The sequence below is a fragment of the Lissotriton vulgaris genome, chromosome 8 (genome assembly GCF_964263255.1).
Source record: "Lissotriton vulgaris chromosome 8, aLisVul1.2, whole genome shotgun sequence".
NCBI classification, from domain to species: Eukaryota; Metazoa; Chordata; class Amphibia; order Caudata; family Salamandridae; genus Lissotriton; species Lissotriton vulgaris.
This window is the reverse complement of record NC_141696.1, coordinates 81,621,669-81,643,254: the sequence shown is the minus strand read 5'-3', so window position 1 is coordinate 81,643,254 and position 21,586 is coordinate 81,621,669. Positions and strand designations below refer to the sequence as shown.

The window sequence follows — 21,586 nt, the reverse complement described above, 5'->3', positions numbered from 1 at the left end:
ATATCGAAGTTTTAAATATCGATGTCAGTAATATCGAAGTAAATAAATTTGATGTTACTAATATCGATTTTTAAATAAATTTAGTGTATATTATATAGTATTTATTATGTTTTATCATGTATTTTTAATGTAATTTAATTAAAAGTTGTGTTTTAGTACTGTAGCGGGTTGTGGGTTTATAGGGGAATAGGGTGGGAAGTAATTTAATTATGTTAAATTAATTATTAATTAGTAGGAATTATTAATTAATTGAGAATAATTTTTCATTCATTTTAATTAATTGATTAATTGATAAATATGTTCTGTAGCGGGTTATGGGTTTATAGGGGAATAGGGTGGGAAGTAATTTAATTATGTTAAATTATTATTAATTAGCAGGACTTATTAATTAATTAATTGAGAATAATATTTAATTAATTTTAATTAATTCATTAATTGATAAATATGTTCTGTAGTGGGTTATGGGTTTATAGGGGAATAAGGTGGGAAGTAATTTAATTATGTTAAATTAATTATTAATTAGTATGAAATATTAATTAATTAATTGAGAATACATTTTGATTAATTTTAATTAATTGATTAATTGATAAATATGTTCTGTAGCGGGTTATGGGTTTATAGGGGAACAGGGTGGGAAGTAATTTAATTATGTTAAATTAATTATTAATTAGTAGGCATTATTAATTAATTGAGAATAATTTTTAATAATTTTTAATTAATTGATTAATTGATAAATATGTTCTGATGCGGGTTATGGTTTTATAGGGGAATAGTGTGGGAAGTAATTTAATTATGTTAAAATATTTAATAATTAGGATTTATTAATTAATAGAGATTTTTTAATTTAATTTTAATTAATTGAATAATTGATAAATATGTTCTGTAGCGGGTTATGGGTATACTGTTGCATTCTCTGGAGTGGGAATAGTAATTGTTACCCCTACGCTATCCAACACTTTCCCTACTGTTGCACTCTCTGGTGTGGGAATAGTAATTTTTACCCCTACGCTATCCAACACTTTCCCTACTGTCGCACTCTCTGGAGTGGGAATAGTAATTTTTACTCATACGCTATCTAAAATGTATTTTGGTTTTGTATTAATTTTATGTTGATATTAATTGTTATTTATATGATTATTTAATGTATATAAATGTATTAGTAATTTATTATATTATTATTTCTTTATGAAAATAATTTAGTTATTATTAATGAAAAAAATATTATGTATTATATATTTATTAATATTAATTTTTATTAAATTATGTATTAATTTAAACTATTATAGTACATTTTTAAATATGTTTATTACATTTATAAGTATATTTTTGTTAATATTACATAATTATTTTATATTAAAAAAACGATATTTTACAAAAAACGATATTTTTGTCATTCTATATATTTTTTTCGATATATTTGTACTTACCTTGTTAGGGATAGGAATCCGATATTTTTGGCATCGATATTTTGGTTCCGATATTTTTGTAAGTCACGTAAATACAACACATATTGCATTACAAATGCTATAGGTGTCACATTTGCGAAAGTTATAACTATTGGCATTGTAAATGACAAAGCTATTAATTTCGCTGTTTTCAAAAACAAAACATAAATACAAAAATTGTCATTTACAATACCAATAGCTCAAACTTTCCTAATGCGAGACCTATTGCATTGCAAATGCTTGTTTTATTAGGTATTTTTCTAGTTATTTATGTTCTCCTACCTCCTCTCTTGGACGGAGTGTGTTTTTCCTGGCATTCTTGAGCTTTTCCTCTTGTCATGGATAGACCTTTGCATGTTCGTTGATTTGCCATACTCCCCCCCCCCCGACCCCTCCCCCACCTCACCCCTCCCAGCGTGGTATCTGGTCCCGGATTGTTGTTCTTCCTCACCATGCATTTCTTTGACTATTGGTTTGTGCTCTCTTTATTGCTTGCTTCTACCGCTGAGAGCTCTGTCTCAGTAATTTTAGCTGTTGTCCTTGGCCTTCCGTCCTGTTCTCTTGGCGTGGTTCACATTCAAGGGAGTGTTCTTTCCAAATCGTTGTATTCTTCTGCCTTGGTGTCTTTCACATGTTTTTTCAATACAAATCTTTATTTCGGTTAAAACAAACCATAAAAGAGTCATAAGCATAAAAACAATACAATCTCTTAAAAACAACCACCATGCTCAAACAATATCAATTTCCAAATAAAAACAGATCATAGAAAGCCATGGACATCAATACAATAATTTCTCTAAAAAGAGAGGGTAGTGCCAGACATTTTCAGTTACAAGCACACTATTAGAGTTGGTCCATCCAAATTTATATAGTGCAAGCAAGAATGCAATATTAAAAAGTTTGGGGTAATAAATAATGATAATAATAAGTGCCAGGTGCTGGTAATAATTAATATCGCTAGAATTTTAAAAAACCTATAAAATCATGTACAATTTAGAGGGTATTACATCCATTACATATAGCGAACTAGAATGTATCAATGATTCTTCGATACTGAGCCCGCCACTCAACACATAACCTTTTTCCTTCAAAATTGTTGAAGTGACTAATATTGCATCCTTACTGGGCAAGTAAATACAATTACAATTTTAGACCTCACCTTCTTCGTACTATTGCCACTGCAAGGAGGAATCGACTTAAACTGAATACGATGGTCTGTGTTGTGTCACCTTTAAACACTCTTTCTGCTTCCTTAATGTGTCTGAAGCCTAAGAGGCGACAAATAGGCTTTAGCCACTTTTTCCTAATATGAAGATATGCTGGGCATAAGAATAAACATGAGCCTCATCCTCCCTTGACCCAATATCACACAGTTCGCAACTCTCTAACAAGACATTCCCTGTAGGACCCTTATTACATGCCCATTTTGATGTGTTAGCCTTTACTTGTAGAACACCATAACGAAACTTTAGATACAATGGTTTTGCACAGTTGAGGATTTGGTTCCGTGCAGGGTTCTCCACGATGCTTCTGGTGGGATGTCTTCATCCTTACCTCTCTTCCTAGCTGCCTGTCCCTGTTCTTTCATATACAGACCTGATAGCCTGGTCGGGGGTCTTTCGTGGAATCGGTTTGCAGACCCTCTTCCAGGATGGTATTGCTTGTGTATCTCATTCAAAGGTAAGGAATCTGTGGCTAGCCGCCTCTATCAGATGAATACGTTTTTTGCCTTCGGTAATGCCTTGTCTGGTAGTCAAGATCTAGCTGCAGATTCCTTACCGACCCATCCATCCACCCTGCTCTCGGAACCGATTCTCCTTTTCTTCCAGATCAGTGCTATGCACTCTCAGGCCTTTCTGTGATTAAAACGAAATAATAATTAATGTAAATGTTTTTCAAAAAGAAGATTTTTGGGCACACTTTTTCCATAGCAGTTCATATATGTTGCTCCATGTTTTAGCACGTAAAGTAGTCGTGAAGAAACTGACATCAGCATGTCAGAGGAGGGTTTATATCGACTCTGTTGACGTCACATCTGGTGGCTGACGTTTTTACAAAGTTGCTCGACGCCCTTTTCTGATGCGCAGAGGTACTGCTGTAGAAAAGTTTTTGGATCTTCTCTGGCATCTGAGGATAATTCAAAGGTAAGAAATCTGTGGCTACATCTTGTCTTTACCAGATAAGGCATTACCGAAGGTAAGTAACTTATTCTTCCACCCATTATGACAAAAACATGAGTAACCAATTATGTGTGGGCTCATTACATTTCTCTGTGGACAATTTAGCTTTAGGCTGCAGAGTTTAAACCACAGAAAATTCTCCAGAAGGAGTATTTTTTTCCTGTACAAAAATGATTCAGTAAATGATTCATTTCAGAAATGTCGGTGAATCTCTAAACTCTCCAATTACTTTAATTGCCTATAACACATTTTCAGATGGTATTCTTATTATTGTTTTTATTTAGTCTTTTTAAACCATGGTGTTTTTAAAGTAAATGTTCTCCTTTTTCCCCGATGAAGGTCTGATTGACAATGCTGTAAAAGAATATCAATGTACGGAATCTCTGCGATTCAGAGATATTTCTACACATAAGGTTGGACAAAACCAAGAACGCCCGCACATTTCAGCCTCATCAGACAAAGATGCAACAAAAGAAGGGTGGAATGTGTTCTTTGATTATGAAGGTGTTGGAAGTGATCAGTCTATCAAGAAGGAAACATTGGAACTACTACAGGACGATCCACAGAAAGCACAAAAGAGTGAAGTTATCTTCCCCAAAGACCTATCTGCATTTTCTGGATTAAAAGCGTACAGAAGAGGCGGAAAGTTCATCTGCAATGGATGTGGGAAGAACTTCCGACACAAGTCTCACTGCATCGCCCATGAGCGCATTCATACCGGGGAGAAGCCATTTTGCTGCCAGAAATGTGGCAAGGCCTTTCGGTGGGTCTCTCAATGGAAGCGTCACCGGACTCACGTTTGTGAATCTATTCTCGAGAAGCCCATAGGTGAGTGAATATTCAGGTGTACACAGGAAGGAAGAAATACATTTTAGGTAGTTTTGTTGTTGGAAAAAGGAGGCAGTGTAAAAAAATAGCATGCAGTCTTAGTGCCATTTTTAGGTCTGGCCTAAGATCAAGCATATGCTTACCCTTTCTTGGCTTCATTGCCATTGTCATTTAACGTTTTCTTATTTGCCAGCTTCTGTTGGCTTTAATTCCTCTAATTGTGTTTGTTCCTTTCCTGAAGCAAGGACCGATTACACGTGTCCCGTAACTGCTCATTTTCCAGGCATTATTTTTTCTTTTATTTTAAATAGTCTACACGAGTATGTGTGTTTAACAGATGTCTCCCTTGTGTACTTCTTCACCCTCCTTGTTCTTTTTTCTTTCTATCCCTCACTTGCTGTTCTTGCTTCTTCACCGCCCACCTTCCCTTGCCGTTCTTGTTACCCACTACCCTCTTGTCAGTTTGCTTCCTCTCCCTGAAAATTCATGTAATCTTTTTGGAGTAAATGGTAGTTCCAAAAAAGTTTCTTCAGATAATAAATATATTTAATACACGCTTTTTCATTACATAACATCTATTAGATATGCTAGATTTGAAATCCTTTATTCATTTTCTTCTTTTTGTATTCCATTGAGAACCGTAGCCAATGCGTTTCGTCCTCATCAATACAACATTTATTTACAATATGTACAAAAAGTAATCCTAAACAAAACTATCACATAATTTATAAAATAGCATAGAACTACCATTGATCAATCTAAAAAAACACAGTCTACCTGACGCCAATTGTGTCAAACTTTACTATCATACAATTGTACATTAGTGTATTCAAAATTACATTATAATTTTTTACCTCAATATTCTTCAAGTTAGATTGAAATATACAATGACAATCCATTTACGTGCACCATCAACAATGTTATAGTGTTCACTGGTTGTCCCAGACATTTACAAAGAATATATCTTATTATCAATGAGTATGGAGTTAAACACACTCAGCACAATCACAAAATCTCTTGACCTCTAATCAAATCCCGTTTTTGAAATAGAAACATATTACTAAAAGAGCCCTGTTGGTTTGTCCCATAATTGTATCATTTCTAGAGTCCAGAAACGAAATATGTTAAATTGATTATAATTCATACCTCTAAGTCAGGTAGTAAGACTCAGTAAATATTGTGTCACATCATAGGTTCGAAAACATTCTGTGTAAACTCAATACGGCGAACTGCTGCATGTCAGCGAGAGATATAATGTGGGTCTTGACTTATGTTGCCCACAAATAATTAATATACTGCTTTTACAAAAAGAATAAAAGAAATAATTATAAAACATAATAGTTGAATAATGTGATGACATTTACTTTAGCTAAAATAAAATAATGTAAATAGGATAAATCCACAGAGTTTAAAGCGCCTATTTAACAATTTTGATTGTAGGTCCTCCAACTATAGGACCCCACCAAGGGGATTGGAACTGTAAAATTGAATATTGAATATCTTGTGTACACAGAATTTTTTCGAACCAATGATGTCCGTGAGGACGAAACGCGTTGGCTATGGTTCTTAATGGAATATGAAAAGAAGAAAATTAGTAAAGGGTTCCAAATCTAACGTGTCTAATTGATGTTATGTACTGAAAAATCGTGTAATAAATATGTTTATTATTTGAAGAAACTTTTTTTGAATTACCATTTACTCTAAAAAGATGATTATATGAATTTTTAGGGTGCTGAACCATTATAGATTGGTCTAGAATTGGGAATTTTTTCCTGTTGGAAGTTGAGGGGGTTGAACTTCCGGTTCTTTGCACCTAGCAAGTTGTTAAATGTTCCCAAAATCAAGGAAAGTAGTGTGGCCGTTTAATGCCCCAAATCCCTATGTAGTCAAACACTTTCAGTTGTCTGTTTGCTTCCCCAGCACCTCCTGCCAACCCTTGGTTGTCTATGCATTTTCCCAAAAAGCTGTTGACCATGTGCTTCCCCATCTCTCTCCACCCACCCTTTGTAGTCCGCTCTCCCTCCATAGTCAGCTTGCTACCCCATCCCCTCCCGCATACCCTGGCTTGTCAGCTTGCTGCCCCATCCTCTGCTGCCCACCCTGTGTTGTCAGCTTGCTTGCCCATCCCCTCCTGCCCACCCTCTGTTGTCAGCTTGCTGCTCTATTATGTGTTGCCAGCATGCTTCCCCAGTCCCACCTGCCCTCCGTCCATTGTCAGCCTGCATCCCCAGTACCTTCTGCCTAACTTGTGTTGTCATCTTCCTGTCCCTTCACCTCTCGCCCTTCTTCTGTTGTCAGCTTGCTGCTCCATCCCCCTTGCATTGACAGTTTGCTTCCCCAGCCCCTCTTACCTACTCTCCATTGTCTGCTTGCTTCCCCAGTGCCTACCACCTACCCTTAGTTGTGCATTTGCTTCTCCAAGCCCCTCCTGCCCACACTCTGCTGTTTATTTCCCTTACCAGAACCTCCTGCCCACCCTCTATTGGCAGATTGCCTACCCAGCCTCTCCCGCCTACTCTCAGTTGTCTGTGTGCTTCCCCTTTATCTGTCACATGTCTTCTGCCCCATACCAACATCCTTCCCTCCTATCCCTGTGTTGCCTTGTCTTCTGCCCCACTCCGCCATGTGTTTGTTTATTTTTTTAAATAAGAAGTGCATTAGTGCTGTGTGTATCACAGCGCTATTTCAAACATTTATTTTTAGCTATGCTGCTGTACAGCATGGCTAAAAATCATAGTTAATTGTTCTCATAATCAAGACCTAATGGCTTAGCCAATGCTTGTTTTGTGTGCTCCTGGCTGTGCATGCAGTCTATGGCACCACATACAAGGGCCTTAAATGCTGCCTAAAAAAGTAATGAATGTAATTGGCTCTTGATTCCGCACATCATTAGCTGTATTGATATTTGAAGTGCTTATATACGTGAAAACTATTAATCTGGCCTCCCGGGTGTCCATTATTGTAGAAAGAGTCCATGCATGTTGGCTACAGACTTTCGTAGACCTGTATAAATGGCTAAATATTCATCACTCAGACTTCAGTCTAGTGTGAATGAGGTCTCGTCATTAGAGGGAGAGGGTGTGGCATAGCGGCCAGAGCTGCCTACTCATGAGCTCGGGATCCAGGTTTGCGTCAGCTCAACATCCTGTGATTTTGGGCAAATCATTTAATCTCCTCGTGCCCTTTGACAGCGCCTGTATACCTTCACTGGCGATAAGCTGCGATATATAAATCTACTATTTACATTATATTAGATGACGTCTTGATGTTCGCTAAGGAAGGAGACTTTTCACTGCTATTTCTACTTGATCTGTCTCTCACATTTTACATGTAGAACTACAAACATTTTCTGGCTCTACGTGGCATGATGGTTGAGCATTACACATTTAGCCCTGACTCCCAGGGCCCTCACTATAGACTGATAAAATTCTCAGGTCCACAACGTGGAACTAACCCCTCAGTCCCCAAGAAAAAGCAGAACACACTGTTGTGATGCCTTTGGCACACTGCTGGCTAAGAACTTGCAGATGTTGCTGGGTTGGGTCGGGTGATCTAAGAGGACGGTCACCTGTTCCGTACGGTGTGAAGGAGAGGCCCATGGGCCGTACAAGCTCTGAAGTTGTGGTGACCCGGATATTGAACCAAGCTTAGTAGGAGCCTTGTGTGGCCTACGGGGACTCAAAAGGCAAGGAGGCGATGGAGCGCCCCAGCCATCCGGCATCAGTCACATTGGCTGTGCATGGGGGAGTCATTGAGGAGAAAACAGCATTGGCTATCGGTAGTGAGGATACATAAGCAAGAGCAGAAACTGTAAGTGTTTTGGGGGCAAAGTACCCCCTATTGAGAGAGCCACAAGTTGGCATGTGGTGTAGCCTCCCCCCTCCCCTCATCATCACCCCGAGGTCTTCCCATCCTTCAAAGGCAAGAAATTTGGGGGACTAAGATTTTCGGTCCTAGCCTCCCAATTTTGGAATTCTCTGCCTCTGGACAGCAGATCACCAACCTCTTACGCCCAGTTCAAGAAACTCTTAAAGACCTGGCTGTTTCGTCAGGTATATGAGTAAGCCACTCAGGCAGTAGTACCCTTCAGACCCCAGCACCGTTTGGTGTACGTGCGCCTTACAAGGCTTTTTAACATAACATAACAAGGCCTTTGCCAAACACTGATCCAACCTGCAGTGGGGTGCAGTGACATTCCTTGGTGGAGTACCATTCAGTTGAACCACGAGCACAGAGCTGCTTATTGCGCGTGCACCATTCTCCCTGGCCTTGGGGGGTGTGGGTGTGGGGGAGGGTCCTCTGAGCTGATGCTGAGTCCCAAAGAATAGAGCTGGGGAGTTGATGGCAGCTTTCCCTCTCGCCAACTGTGCATTGAGTCTCAGTGGCGAGGGCACGGAATAGCAATCAATAAAACGTTCAACTATGGTCAAAGTACTGCTAGGCAGTGTACGGTCTCCTCAAGGATCCAGGCTGCCACATGGAGTGAATTCCTGTAGCCAGATATAAGCGGAACTATGGTGCCTGCTAGCCATTGAAATAGCCTGTAATGGGGATATGCAGTAAAAAGCCCAGGCTTATGGGCATATGGTGCTCACTGTACTGATGGGCTGGCAGTAGCATGACATGGAGTGGGAGGACATACTGGGACAGTGTGTGGCCCTCAGCGGATTTGGATTCTGACTGATGCTGAGCGTGCTCCTGATCCAAAACGAATGAGGGGCTACAGTTTCTGCTCAGCATTAAAAAGGCCATATGCTGGGGTGGTAAGCCTCGTCTTCTCCAGGCCAGTGACTAATAATACAAATGGTGCACAATTATAGGAAGAGACAGGTCCTCAAATGCATCTCAGCAAGCAAGAATCAAACAATATGCTGAAGGGTCCAAAAATGCCAAGACACAGATGGGCGTGGTGGGCCCCTGGGGTTCGGTAAAAACCCTGGACCCCCCAGGTGCTCAGATTCTGTCAACCATAGACAAATCCAGAAAAACACTGGAAAAAAATTGACTCCATCTCCATTGAGATGTATCTTCCTATGGTGGACCTTCATAAGTTCAACAAGAACTCTACTGGCACTCTCATTGCAGAAGTGACTGATCAGAAGATTACAGTTCTCTTTTAGAGTTCACACAAATTCCACAAAGACATGAGGAAATGAAGGGAAGATACGGCCAGAACAATCTCCAATTCAAAGGGTTTCTGGAGCTGGTTAAGGGAGTCACCCCAGAGCAGTTCCTAAAGTAGTAGATCAGAAACACCTTGCAACCTGCTGGCCTGTCATGCTATTTGTCGTTGAGAGTGTGCACAGGGCATTGGCCCCTCCATAGTATAGAAAAAGTGGGGGTTATCATATTTCCTTACACATGGAAGGTCAAGTTGCAGTAGACTAGGACAGGCGATCGGGCCGGTTTCTTTCAGATACCACAATGAGTGGGACTATAAAGGAGTTAGCAAGGAATGTCAGTCACCTTAATGTCTTTGCAAAACAACACTGGGTGCAAACTTGCCTAAGATGTCACTCTAATCAGTTTGCATACTAAACTGATTAGGAGGAAGAGAAGGTCTGGATAATATGGAGATGTCAAATGTTCCTCTCCATGTGTCTGCCTAAGCAAGGGAGTGTCCATCTGAATGGCACCCTGGATCCCTTTTCTTCTTTGCTTCTTTGAAGCAGATGTGAAGGGGAAATATATTGTGATATACAGACTCCTAGAAAGGGGCTGAGATATGTTTGGTTGACACATATGCACCAAACGCAAATGATCAGGCTTATTTTCCACCCTCTATGACTTGACAACACCTTACATGGATGTCCCGGTGATATGGGTAGGTGACTTTAATTGCTTTAAATATGGTAATATGGATACATATCCACCTAGGCTTCCCAATAAAACTTGAATTACAGAACCATTAGATGAAGTCATGGACACTATCTGCTGTGTTGATATCTGGAAAGCTCTCCACCCAGAGTACAGAGAATACTGTGTTACTCAGCCAGTCCCAAAACATATAGCAGATTGGACCAGGTGTTGGTGTCTCTGGCTTGGTGACAAAAATTCAGGTGTCACAGTGCTGGGCAGGTTCCGCTCTGACCATTCTCCCCTTCTGATACGCAATAGCATAGCCTCATGCTGCTTGTACCCAAAGCCCTAAAAGACTCTGCATTTCAGCGGAAATTAAAAATAACCATCAACACATACGTGAAACACAACTCCGTTGTCAACCAATATTAGGGTAAATGAGTGGAAGGCGTTAAAAGCAATTTTTATCGGAGAGTGAATGAATAAAATGTATGCAACATATACAGTATCCACAGACAACTACAACATAATCTGCCACTAGAGGAGGACAAGCTGAAACACGCCCGAAAGCAGATGCCAGATGACGTAGCCAGGTGAATGGATCTCCTTGAAGTAAAAACGTTAGGTGGCAGAAACTTGGGCTGCACACCTGTTAAGTTTGTTATGCAATAACAACAAAGACGCTTAAGTAAAGTAAACTTATCTTAATACTACGCTGATTAACCGCCATACAAGGGATCTGACCAACAAAAGTTCCTGATGAAGGCCAAGGACCCATAGGGGTAAAACAGCTGAAACATGTCAACCACTTGCATGTGATGCTACAGATTGGTAATGCGCCCAAACAACCTTACCTGATTCACCTAATCTTACCCCTATCTTCACATTAAAATTCTCTTTTTAGGTCGAGCCTAAAGCCAGCGCACATACGCTGCTCTGCAAGACTTGTTGAGATGGAGTAGCGACTAGAAGCCCCACTCAATCTCCGTCCATATATGCCATTGGCTTGTGTCATTGTCTGTCCTAAATGCTGCCTTCTGATTGGTAAATAGGCTTGTTAGTCCCTCCTTAGTACCGCCTCCTCTTCATTTGTCACCTCCCATGGCGACTGTCCCCTTTACTTCGGTTGTTACATGGTACGTGTTATTTTGACTTTGGGCACTATTTTCAATAATGAGGTTCTCCTACTGCAGGCACGACATGCTTTTGGTGCCTTCTTTACCCGCCCTCCCTCCTGTTGTCCGTGCATTCTTATCCCCACCTGACCTCCCACCGGTTTTCCGTGCCTTCTCCCGCCCTCCCGTTGTCCATGCCTTTTCCCAACCCCATCCACCCTCCATCCCGTTGTCCATGCCTGCTCGTCACCCCCGCTCGCCCTCCCTCCCGTTGTGCTTGCCTTCAAACCCCCCCGTTGTCCGTGATGCCAACCATTTACAATGCAATAGGTCACACATAAATGCAAGACCGATTGCATTCCAAATGCTTGTTAGGGTACAGTAAGTAATTGTATTCTCACGGCACAGATCCCACCAGTATCGTCTTCCAGATACTTTCCCTCCCGATGGAGAAGCTGCTCACCTGGCGAAGCGAGTACCCAGGTGTGGAACCCAGTGATGATGCTATCCATAAGTCACCCCAATGGATATTTTCATACACCACTGTTGGTAATGACTGGTTGAGGGTTTCCAGGCTAACACTCTAGGGATTAAGACCGGTGCGGTTCACTCTTCATTTGATAAATGAAAGTACAATTAATGGAAGCTGCATGAACCCCTCTTAAGCTTCTTTCTCCCCCCTCTCAAATGTTAATGAGGAAACTTGGGTTATCCTAGATAGAGGTTCACCCTTACACACTATGGGCAGACGCTTCATATAGAATGAATGAATGAATGATTACGTATTTATATCGCGCATGGCTACCCGAAGACATCCCAGCGCTCTAGACAACGTTCATTTACCAAAGTTAGACGAACAGCAAAGTTTTCAGCATCTTCCTGAAACTAAGATGGTTGCTTTCCATTCTGATGTGGAGTGGAAGATTGTTCCAAAGTCTTGAGGCCTGAAGGGAGAAGCGTCGACCACCCATACGCACTCTCCTTATTTTAGGGATTGTCAAGTTATTTTTATTAGAGGATCTTAATTCCCGACCAGGAAGGTACGGACAGAATAATGATTGCATCAATGAGGGTGCTGTTTTGTAGATTACTTTATGGACCGTGACCAGAGTTTTAAATTCGATCCTCTGTTGCACTGGGAGCCAGTGTAGCTGACGAAGTGCGGGTTTGGCAGATGTTCTCCGTGGGACGTTCAGCAACATACGCGCTGCGCAGTTCTGAGCCTTCTGCAGTATCTTAATTTGTCCCTTGGGGGCACCTAGATATAATGCATTAGAGTAATCTAGGTGTGATAGGATCAACGCCTGCACTAGGATCCTTCTGGCTTCGAAAGGAAGGAGGATGATCATTTTCCTCAGAAGCCTCATGAGTGCATAACATGTGGCAGCTACCTTCCGTGCCTGTACTGAGAAATTAAGAGCTGGGTCCATCCACACCCCCAGGCTCTTGATTTTCGGTCTTGGGCTTGGGTGGTTGGCCTAAACTGTCCGGCCACCATTCCTCCACTGTAATAGGTGCCTTGTATCCCAGCATCATCACCTCAGTTTTTGCCCCATTAAGTTTCAGGAAGGATTCATCCATCCATTCCCGAACTCTATTGAGGCAAATGGAGAGGCTTTCAAAGGGGGCATCATGCATGGTTAGGGAAATGATCAATTGTGTGTCATCTGCGTATGTGACAAGTTGTACTCCCCAGGGAAGCACCACCTCAGCCAAAGGCCTCATATAAATGTTAAATAAGGTAGGGCTGAGGGACAAACCCTGGGGTACACCGCAGTTAAGACACATTTGGGGAGAGGAAGCCTCATTTTCAAAGACCACAAAAGTCCTATCAGACAGGAAGGAATGCAGCCACTGTAGTGCGCGGCCCGAGACACCAACTTCCTCCAGCCTGTGGAGCAGAATGGAAAGGTTCGCGGTGTCGAAGGCCGCGGTTAGATCTAATAATAGTATGGCCGCATGATTCCCACTGTGTACGATCTTCCTTGCTTCCTCAACCACTGCAATAAGAGCTGTTTCTGTGCCCTGATTTCTCCTAAACCCTGTCTGAGTAACTTGAAAGAGGTTGTTATCCTCCAGAAAAGTGGCCAATAAAGAATTGACATATTTCTCTGTGAGTTTACTAATAGTGGGCAGAAGGGAGATGGGGCGATAATTTGCCCAATCTTCCGGGTTAAGGTTAGGTTTCTTCAACAGGGCCTTAACTTTAGCCTGTTTCAAAGTCGGCGGCACCAGGCCTGAGGTCAAAGAGGCATTAATCACCTCCTGAATGACTGTGGCCACAGTGTCTGATACAATCTTTAATATGGTAGGGGGTGCAGGGTCATTCGGGGAGCCTGATTTTAAATTACCTAGAAGACACTGAGTAGTAGGAAGGTCTATTGGATCGAATTCATTCAGTTGGGGCAGCGCCATGTGGGATAAAGGGGAAGAATCAATGGGAGTGTTGTGGAAGGATGAATATATGGTGGCTACTTCAGTGAAAAAGAATTTGGCCAGTTCCTCACATCACACTTGTGCAAGTCCTGGATCTTCAATGGGGGCAGGAGGGGTGACCAGGGATTTAAAATTTTTTAAAAGTTCTCTTGGAGAGTTGGCGGCTGTACTAATTTTTGTCTGAAAGTAGTTGGATTGGGTGGTTTTAATCTCCTCTTTATACTTTTTCAAAGCAAGTTTATAGTTGGCCTTATCACTTTCAGAGTAATGTTTTCTCCACTATCTTTCCTGTTGTTTGCAAGTTAGCTTCAGTAATTCCAGATCAGGCGTGTACCAGGCCTTCTTATTCTTCCCACTTCTATGAGATAATTCAATCTCAGGAAGGGTAAGTTCCAAGGAGGCCTCCACCCACTGAGTGAAAGACATATCCGCTTGCAGAGGGTCAGTGGAAATTGTGGGTGAGGTGTTCTTAAGGTTAATGTCCCAGGTTTCTATTGGGAGTTTGGACCAGACTTGACAAAACTTTTTCGCGAGTGTAGCCTGTTCGGCTTGCTTCTGAGAGGGCATGGAAAACAGTAATAATGAGTGATCAGACCAGGGGACCCTTATGGCATTGTCGTAGCTGAGAGAGTCTACGTTGGTGTAACAGTGATCCAGGATATGTCCTGCAATATGTGTAGAATCTGTAACTAGTTGCTTCAAATGAAGAACTTCCAGACCGGTAGTCAAATTTATACAGGCCGGCGCGTCAGATTCCTCTGCATGTATGTTAAAATCTCCCAAGATGGTAAAATTGGGAATGGTGCTAGAGTAGTTTATAGCTATACAAGAGAGATCTTCACAAAATTGGGCATACGGACCTGGGGGTCTTTAGAGCAAGATTCCAGAGAAAGTGCAAATAGGAGAGAAGGAGATGGCAAATTTAAAACTTTCAGATCCAGAGATTGAGAGGTTTTCTATTCGGCATCCAAGGACATTCCTAAATATAATGCCAATCCCTCCCCCCCGACCATCAGGTCGGTCTTGTCTATGTATGGCATAATTGGAGGGTAGAGCCCGTACAATATCCGATTGGGAGCTATCATTTGTCCACGTTTCCGTGAGGAAAAGAACATCTAAATCTCGTTCCATCCCATACACCCAGGCTACCTTGCAGTCCCGACCATCAAAAAATCACTCCGCAACACAACCAAACTCTACTTTGTGGAAAATGCAACCTCAGTTGACTCTGCAATTATTTTGTGGGAGGCTTATAAAGCTGTCTTTAGGGGGCAGGCTATTGCGTCTATCACTGGGTATAAGCGGGAGCGTCAAAGAGAACTAACAGAGCTAGAAAGGGCACTCCAGGAGGCAGAAACTGCAAACTCCCTGTGGTGTTCAAACTGGTGGAAAAGTTCGTCAACAGCCAACTCACGAGCTATTTGGAGGAGAATAACATCTTACATCCCAACCAGTCTGGGTTTCAGTCAAAACACTCTACTGAGTCTGCCCTGTTGTTCACGGCAGAGACCCTACGAATGGCCATAGACCAGGGAAAGAAGGCTGTCTTGATTTTATTAGATCTGTCGGCAGCCTTCGACACGGTCTCACATAGCATCTTAGTGGACCGGTTGGTGGCCGCAGGAATAGGAGGGACGGTCTTGGGTTGGCTTGGGAACTTCCTGAACAATAGACGCCAAATTACAGTCCTGGGCAAATTCCAGTCAGAAGCTAAGGTCATCAGCTCTGGGGTCCCTCAGGGCTCGAGGTTAAGCCCTGTTCTTTTTAATCTATATATGGTACCCCTGATTGAGCTAATTGCATCATTTAACATCAGTACAATATCATATGCAGATGACACTCAGCTTATTCTGGTACTGGATGGGGAATTGCTTGGGGCGGAGGAAAACCTGAAGAATTGCCTAACAGCTACATTTAAATGGATGACTGATAATCACCTTAAATGCAATTGTGGCAAGACAGAGATCTTGCCTTTTGGAAATCAAAATCTGTTTTCCCCGAAAAACTGGTGGCCTGACGATGCTGAGCCCCCCCGATACCATTTCATCTGCTCGAAACCTGGGCATTAAATTTGACGACCAACTGTGCTTTAAACAGCAAGCAGTGGCCGTAGCCGGTATGTGTTTTCACACAATCAAATCTTTGAGGACGTTTTTTGATCTTCTTCCTCTGTCAGCCAGAAAATCAGTCGCAGTTGCCTTAATAAGTTTGAGGCTGGTTTACTGTAATAGCCTTTATGCTGGAAGTCAATGAGTCCGTACTCCATAGGCTATAGATGGTCCAACATGCTGCTGCTCGGCTGGTGCTACGTTGGCCCCGTAAGTCATCTGCGTCAGCTGCGCTTAAAGCACTGCATTGGTTGTCAGTTGGCAAAAGGATCTTATTTAAGATCCTGCTGATCACATTTAGAGCCTTTCTACAGCAAGGGCCTAAATATTTGTGTAACGGCTTTAAACGATACCATCCTACCCGCTGCTTGAGGTCTGCTAATCAGAAGCTGCTAATCATCCCCAGATTTAGACTGGCTACCAAAGGAGGAAAATCTCTTTTTGTCTTGGGAGCTAGAGCCTGGAATAAGCTCCCACTTCACCTCAGGTCACTGTCCCACGAAACACAGTTTAGGAAAGCTCTAAAGACCTGGGTGTTCTCTCTTACAGATGCGGCCTGCATAGCATTGGTGTAAAGTGTAAGCGTCACCATTGGTCAATCTTTTCCTTAAACCATGCCATCTGGTTTTGAGCGCCAAGATACTCCATGGAGTGATAGACGCGCTATAAAAGTGTCCCCTACATCTACATTCGACAAACCCAACCTCTGACACAGCACACACACTGAATTTATGCCAGCAACAATATAGGGATCACTTAAAAGTGCGGACAGTTGAGAATACCACGGCGACAAGAGACAGAGTTTATGACGAAGGGGATAAGGCGGGCAAAATGTTGGCCTGGTTATATAGGAATAGAGAATGCGTAAGAGGTATACAGCAGCTCTGGTCGAAGGAAGGGATGCTTACAACATATCCTGACGACATAGTGAATATCTTGGCGGATCACTTTAGAGAAGTATATACCCCTACTACATGTCTATCAGAGGCGGACATAAGAGAATCTCTCCGACACATTGATATGGCCACTCTTGCGCCGGAAGCGGCCTTAGAATTAGAGGCGGACTTAACGCTGGAAGAACTCCAAACCGCTATACATTCGGTAAAATCAGGGAAAGCTCTAGGCCCGAATGGAATACCAGTAGAATGGTATAAAGTAATGGCAGGAACAGTGGACCCACATCTTCTGGCCATGTTTGAAGAGAGCTTAGAAAAGGGGCAGAACTACCATTAGACCAACGAAATGCGACGATAATAGCAATCCTGAAGCCGGATAAACCACCAACTGAAAGTTCATCGTACTGTCCGATCTCACTGCTGAACGCAGAGGGCAAAATCCTAGCAAAACTACTAACAACCAGATTTATAGCCTATCTGCCAAAACTGATACACCCGGATCAGTCCGGATTTATGCCTCACAGGAACACGGCCCTCAATCTTAGAAGAGTACAAGGAGCAGTAGCAAGGGCCTCGGATCTGGTAGAACCGGCAGTTATTTTGGCATAAGACGCAAAAATGGCATTTGACATGGTAGAGTGGCAGTATTTATTTGCAGTCTTGGCGCGTGTGGGATTTGGCCCTAAATTCTGCGCGTGGATAAAGCTCCTGTACACTAATCCGGTCGCTAGAGTAACGGCGAATGGTCACATATCAGGGGAGATAGCTTTGACGCGGGGCACACGTCAAGGATGCCCTCTGTCGCCGCTGTTGTTCGGGCTGGTACTGGAGCCGCTTGCGACAGTAATTAGGCAAACCCCATTGCTAAAGGGGATCCACTGGACGGAAGGTTGGGAAGACCGTGTTTCATTATATGCCGATGACAAGCTGGTGTATCTATCAGAGCCGAATAGCGGCATACCAGAGCTACTTAATATCTGTAACACCCATGGTAGATTTTCAGGGTATACCATAAATTGGTCTAAATCGGTTATGTATATTCTCAATCAATCAATCAATCAAAGACATTTATAGAGCGCACTACTTACCCGTAGGGTCTCAAGGCGCTGGGGGGAGGGGGGTGCCGTTACTGCTCGAACAGCCAGGTCTTCAGCTTCTTCCTGAAGGAGAGGTGGTCTTGGGTCAGGCGCAGGTCGGTCGGGAGGGAGTTCCAGGTCTTGGCGGCCAGGTAGGAGAAGGACCTTCCTCCTGTTGTCGCTCTTCGGATGCGGGGGACGGCGGCGAGGGTGTGGTTGGCTGATCGGAGGTGGCGTTTGGGAGCGTAGAAGTTGATTCGGTTGTTGAGGTAGCTCGGGCCTTGGTCGTGTAGGGCTTTGTGTGCGTGGGTGAGGAGGCGGAAGGTGATTCTTTTGTTGACGGGGAGCCAGTGCAGGTCTCTCAGATGTCCGGAGATGTGGCTGGTTCGTGGGATGTCGAGGATGAGTCTGGCTGAGGCGTTCTGGATCCGCTGGAGTCTCTTCTGGAGCTTGGCGGTGGTACCGGCGTAGAGGGTGTTGCCGTAGTCCAGTCGACTAGTGACGAGGGCCTGCGTGACGGTCTTCCTGGTCTCGGTGGGGATCCACCAGAAGATCTTTCGTAGCATGCGTAGGATGTTGAAGCACGCCGAGGAGACGGTGTTGACTCAAGGGACCGAGACCAATTCTCTCGGCGGAGTGTCCACTGCTGATTGCAGATGACTCATTTAAATATTTAGGAATACACATCACTAACTTCACGACCGATTTCTTCTCCAAAAATTTAGCCCCCCCGCTGGAGAAACTTAAACGCGACGTGAAACATTGGGCGTCACTACCCCTCACACTTCCCGGCAGGGCAGCACTGTACAAAATGAAGGCTCTCCCCCGATTTCTGTACGCCCTGGAAAATACGCCCGATCTGATCCCACCCCGATATTTCAAGCAAGTGGCAGCACTGGTCTCGGTCCTTCTTTGGGGCAATCGCCCGGCGCGCATAGCCCAGGTGAAATTATATGGCAGCTGGTACGATGGAGGGATAGCACTCCCACATCTCCAGCTGTATTACTGGGCCGCACAGCTCAAAGTCATAAATCACTGGATACACGCACCTCATGATGACCCAGCATACAGCGCAGACAGGGCTCAATTGGGAACTAACAATATGCTAGCGGCGCTCTATAACCGAGGTATGATCGCGAAACTAGTGGGACCTATTAAACACACAGCGCTGATCTAGTATGCAGCACACGCCAGGCTGGGGTGGAGAGGAGTGATAACAAAAATGACCCCACTCTGGGACGCCAAGGCACTGGGGCAGCTGCGGAGGTGTAAAGGCTTTACAATGTGGGACAACATAGGCATCTCCACAGTTGGGAATATGTGGGACAAGGGAGAGGTGATCCCATTTCTGCAGTTGCAACAACAATACGAACTGGGCCAGAATGGAACATTTAGATACATGCAAATAAGACACGCTTTACTGGCGGTACTCCCATCAAACACTGAAGTCCCTGAGGCCTCCCCATTAGAGGAGAGACTGCTGACGGACCATATGCCACAAAAGGCCACTTCTCTCACGTACCGGAAGCTTCTTAATAATTTACCTGACCCCACGGGTAACTTGAAAGGGAAATGGATAGCAGAGGTGGGAGACATAGACGAGCCAGAATGGAGAGAGGCCCTAGCATCCCCTAGGGAGGTGGGCATCTCGGCAAGGTTGCGACTGGTGCAACTTAAAATCTTTCATAGAATATACTACACTAGGGCAACACTACACAAAATACAGAGGGCTCCACACCCATTCTGCTTAAGAGGCTGCGGGGAGGAGGGAACCTTTTTTCATACAGTATGGGACTGCCCAATAATAATGAACTATTGGAGACAGGTGCTAAGCACTATTTCGCAGACAACAGAAATTTCGCTGCTGCCAGAACCAAGACGATGTCTGCTAAACATATGAGAGCCCAATGATCTCACACGATATGGACTGATATGGGTCATGCTGGGGCTCTTAATTGCTAAGAGAGACATTTCTCAGAAATGGGGAGCTGCGGAGGCACCAACGCTGTCCGCTTGGTGCAGAAACACGGACCTAACAATGATTACTGAACGTACAGTGTATACCGTAAGGAAATGTCCGCAAAAATGGAATGAAATATGGGCTCCCTGGAATGCCTTCAGAGGGGACATTTCTGATCCGCTGGCGGAATCAGATGGAGATAGTTCAGATGAGGAGATGGAGGAGGTATAGACTGGGAAATTACTGGAAGGGGTATTGACGCCGTGTGAGGGTGCGCATCATATAAAAAATTCGAACACTTATGGATGGAATGCACTCGAGTAATTAATGTAATGTAAGTGATTTCTGTATGTATTGCCAAGCCTGCTGAAACTGTCATAAAAAATGTTTTAAAAAAAATATATATATATATATATATTGTCTGACATAAATAGTGGGCCCTAACTCCGATTGAGTGCTCTTTTTATAAACTCTCATTAGGGCACAATATTTTTGTCAGACGATATTAAGTCCAGAATATTCTGGTAACCTAATGAAAATATTCAGATCACTGTCTCTGGGGCCAGAGAGTAAAAGTCTGTTTACCTTTTGCTTCTGTCTGACAAAGTCCTGAAACTCCCACTTTGGACAGAAGCTCCTAAAATGTGTCCATTGATAAAGCAGATTCTGGATAGATTACCTTGAACAGGACTCTCACAAAGATCATGTATGCACAATGTGATCTGGCCTCAAACACTGCGTCTTTAATCTCTAAGGACTAGCTTTCACAATGTTGGATCCAGAAGATTTGTATACTGTGGTACGGGGGGAAGCAGAGAAGAAAAATTAAGAAGGCGGCGCTATTGGACGCAACCAAGGTCTTTGACTTACTGCCATTGAAATTCCTTTTCTTTTTGTTGGCCCGTATTGGCCTTAACCCTGCCTTCATCCACCAAATTCAGATTTTATATTCTAACCCGATGGCACGGGTGCGAGTGAACGGACAGGTTTCTGATCCCTTTGACATTACCCGTGGTACGAGGCAGGGCTGTCCTCTGTCGCCGTTGCTCTTTGCTATTGCGACAGAACCTTTGGCGGCGACGCTTCGCCAGCACCACACACAGGAGCATTGGATTTACAACCAAGGGTCTATTAATTTCAATGTACGTGGACGATATGACCATTTATATGACTGATCCCAAAGATAACTTCAATGATATATTGAGAGAGGTGATCAGGTATGGGGGCCTAACGGGGATCCAAATCAATTGGACAAAATCCACATTACTAGCACTCACGGACGAGACATAGCACTGCATGACAGAGTACCCCATTCAATGGGTGGAGTCGGAGACATGTTACCTGGGCATAATTATAAGTAGATCTACGCAGGACTTGTGGATGGCCAATTACGGGAGGGTTATAGACTGGATTGACACTAAGGTACAAAGATGGAAAAAACTCCCCCTCGCACTATTGGGAAGCATAGCAATCACGAAAATGGTCCTACTTCCTAAACTGTTATATTTATTTGTCAATGCACCAATGCCGCTTACTGTAAATTTTTTTAAACGTCTTAGAACGGCCGTGCTTGAGTTAGTATGGGCGGGCAGACAGCCACGTGTCTGCTGGAGTCTATTGACACTGCCCTTTGAACAAGGAAGGTTAGGCGCCCCTGACTTCGAACTCTATGCATACTCTATGCGAGGACAGTTCCTACACTTTTGGCACCACCCAACGCCGTTCCAGCCACAAGTAGCAATA

General features: G+C 43.2%; 1 protein-coding gene across 2 annotated transcripts in view; it reads left to right on the top strand.

Moving 5' to 3' along the window:
- LOC147693450 (uncharacterized) overlaps nt 1–21,586 on the top strand; it is a 326,887-nt gene that overhangs the window by 130,521 nt on the left and 174,780 nt on the right. For both annotated transcript variants that reach the window (XM_086933731.1, XM_086933730.1), the window contains exon 5: nt 3,965–4,453. In XM_086933731.1, coding sequence (XP_086789857.1) covers nt 3,965–4,453 — 489 coding nt within the window. The remainder of the gene's footprint in view (nt 1–3,964; nt 4,454–21,586) is intronic.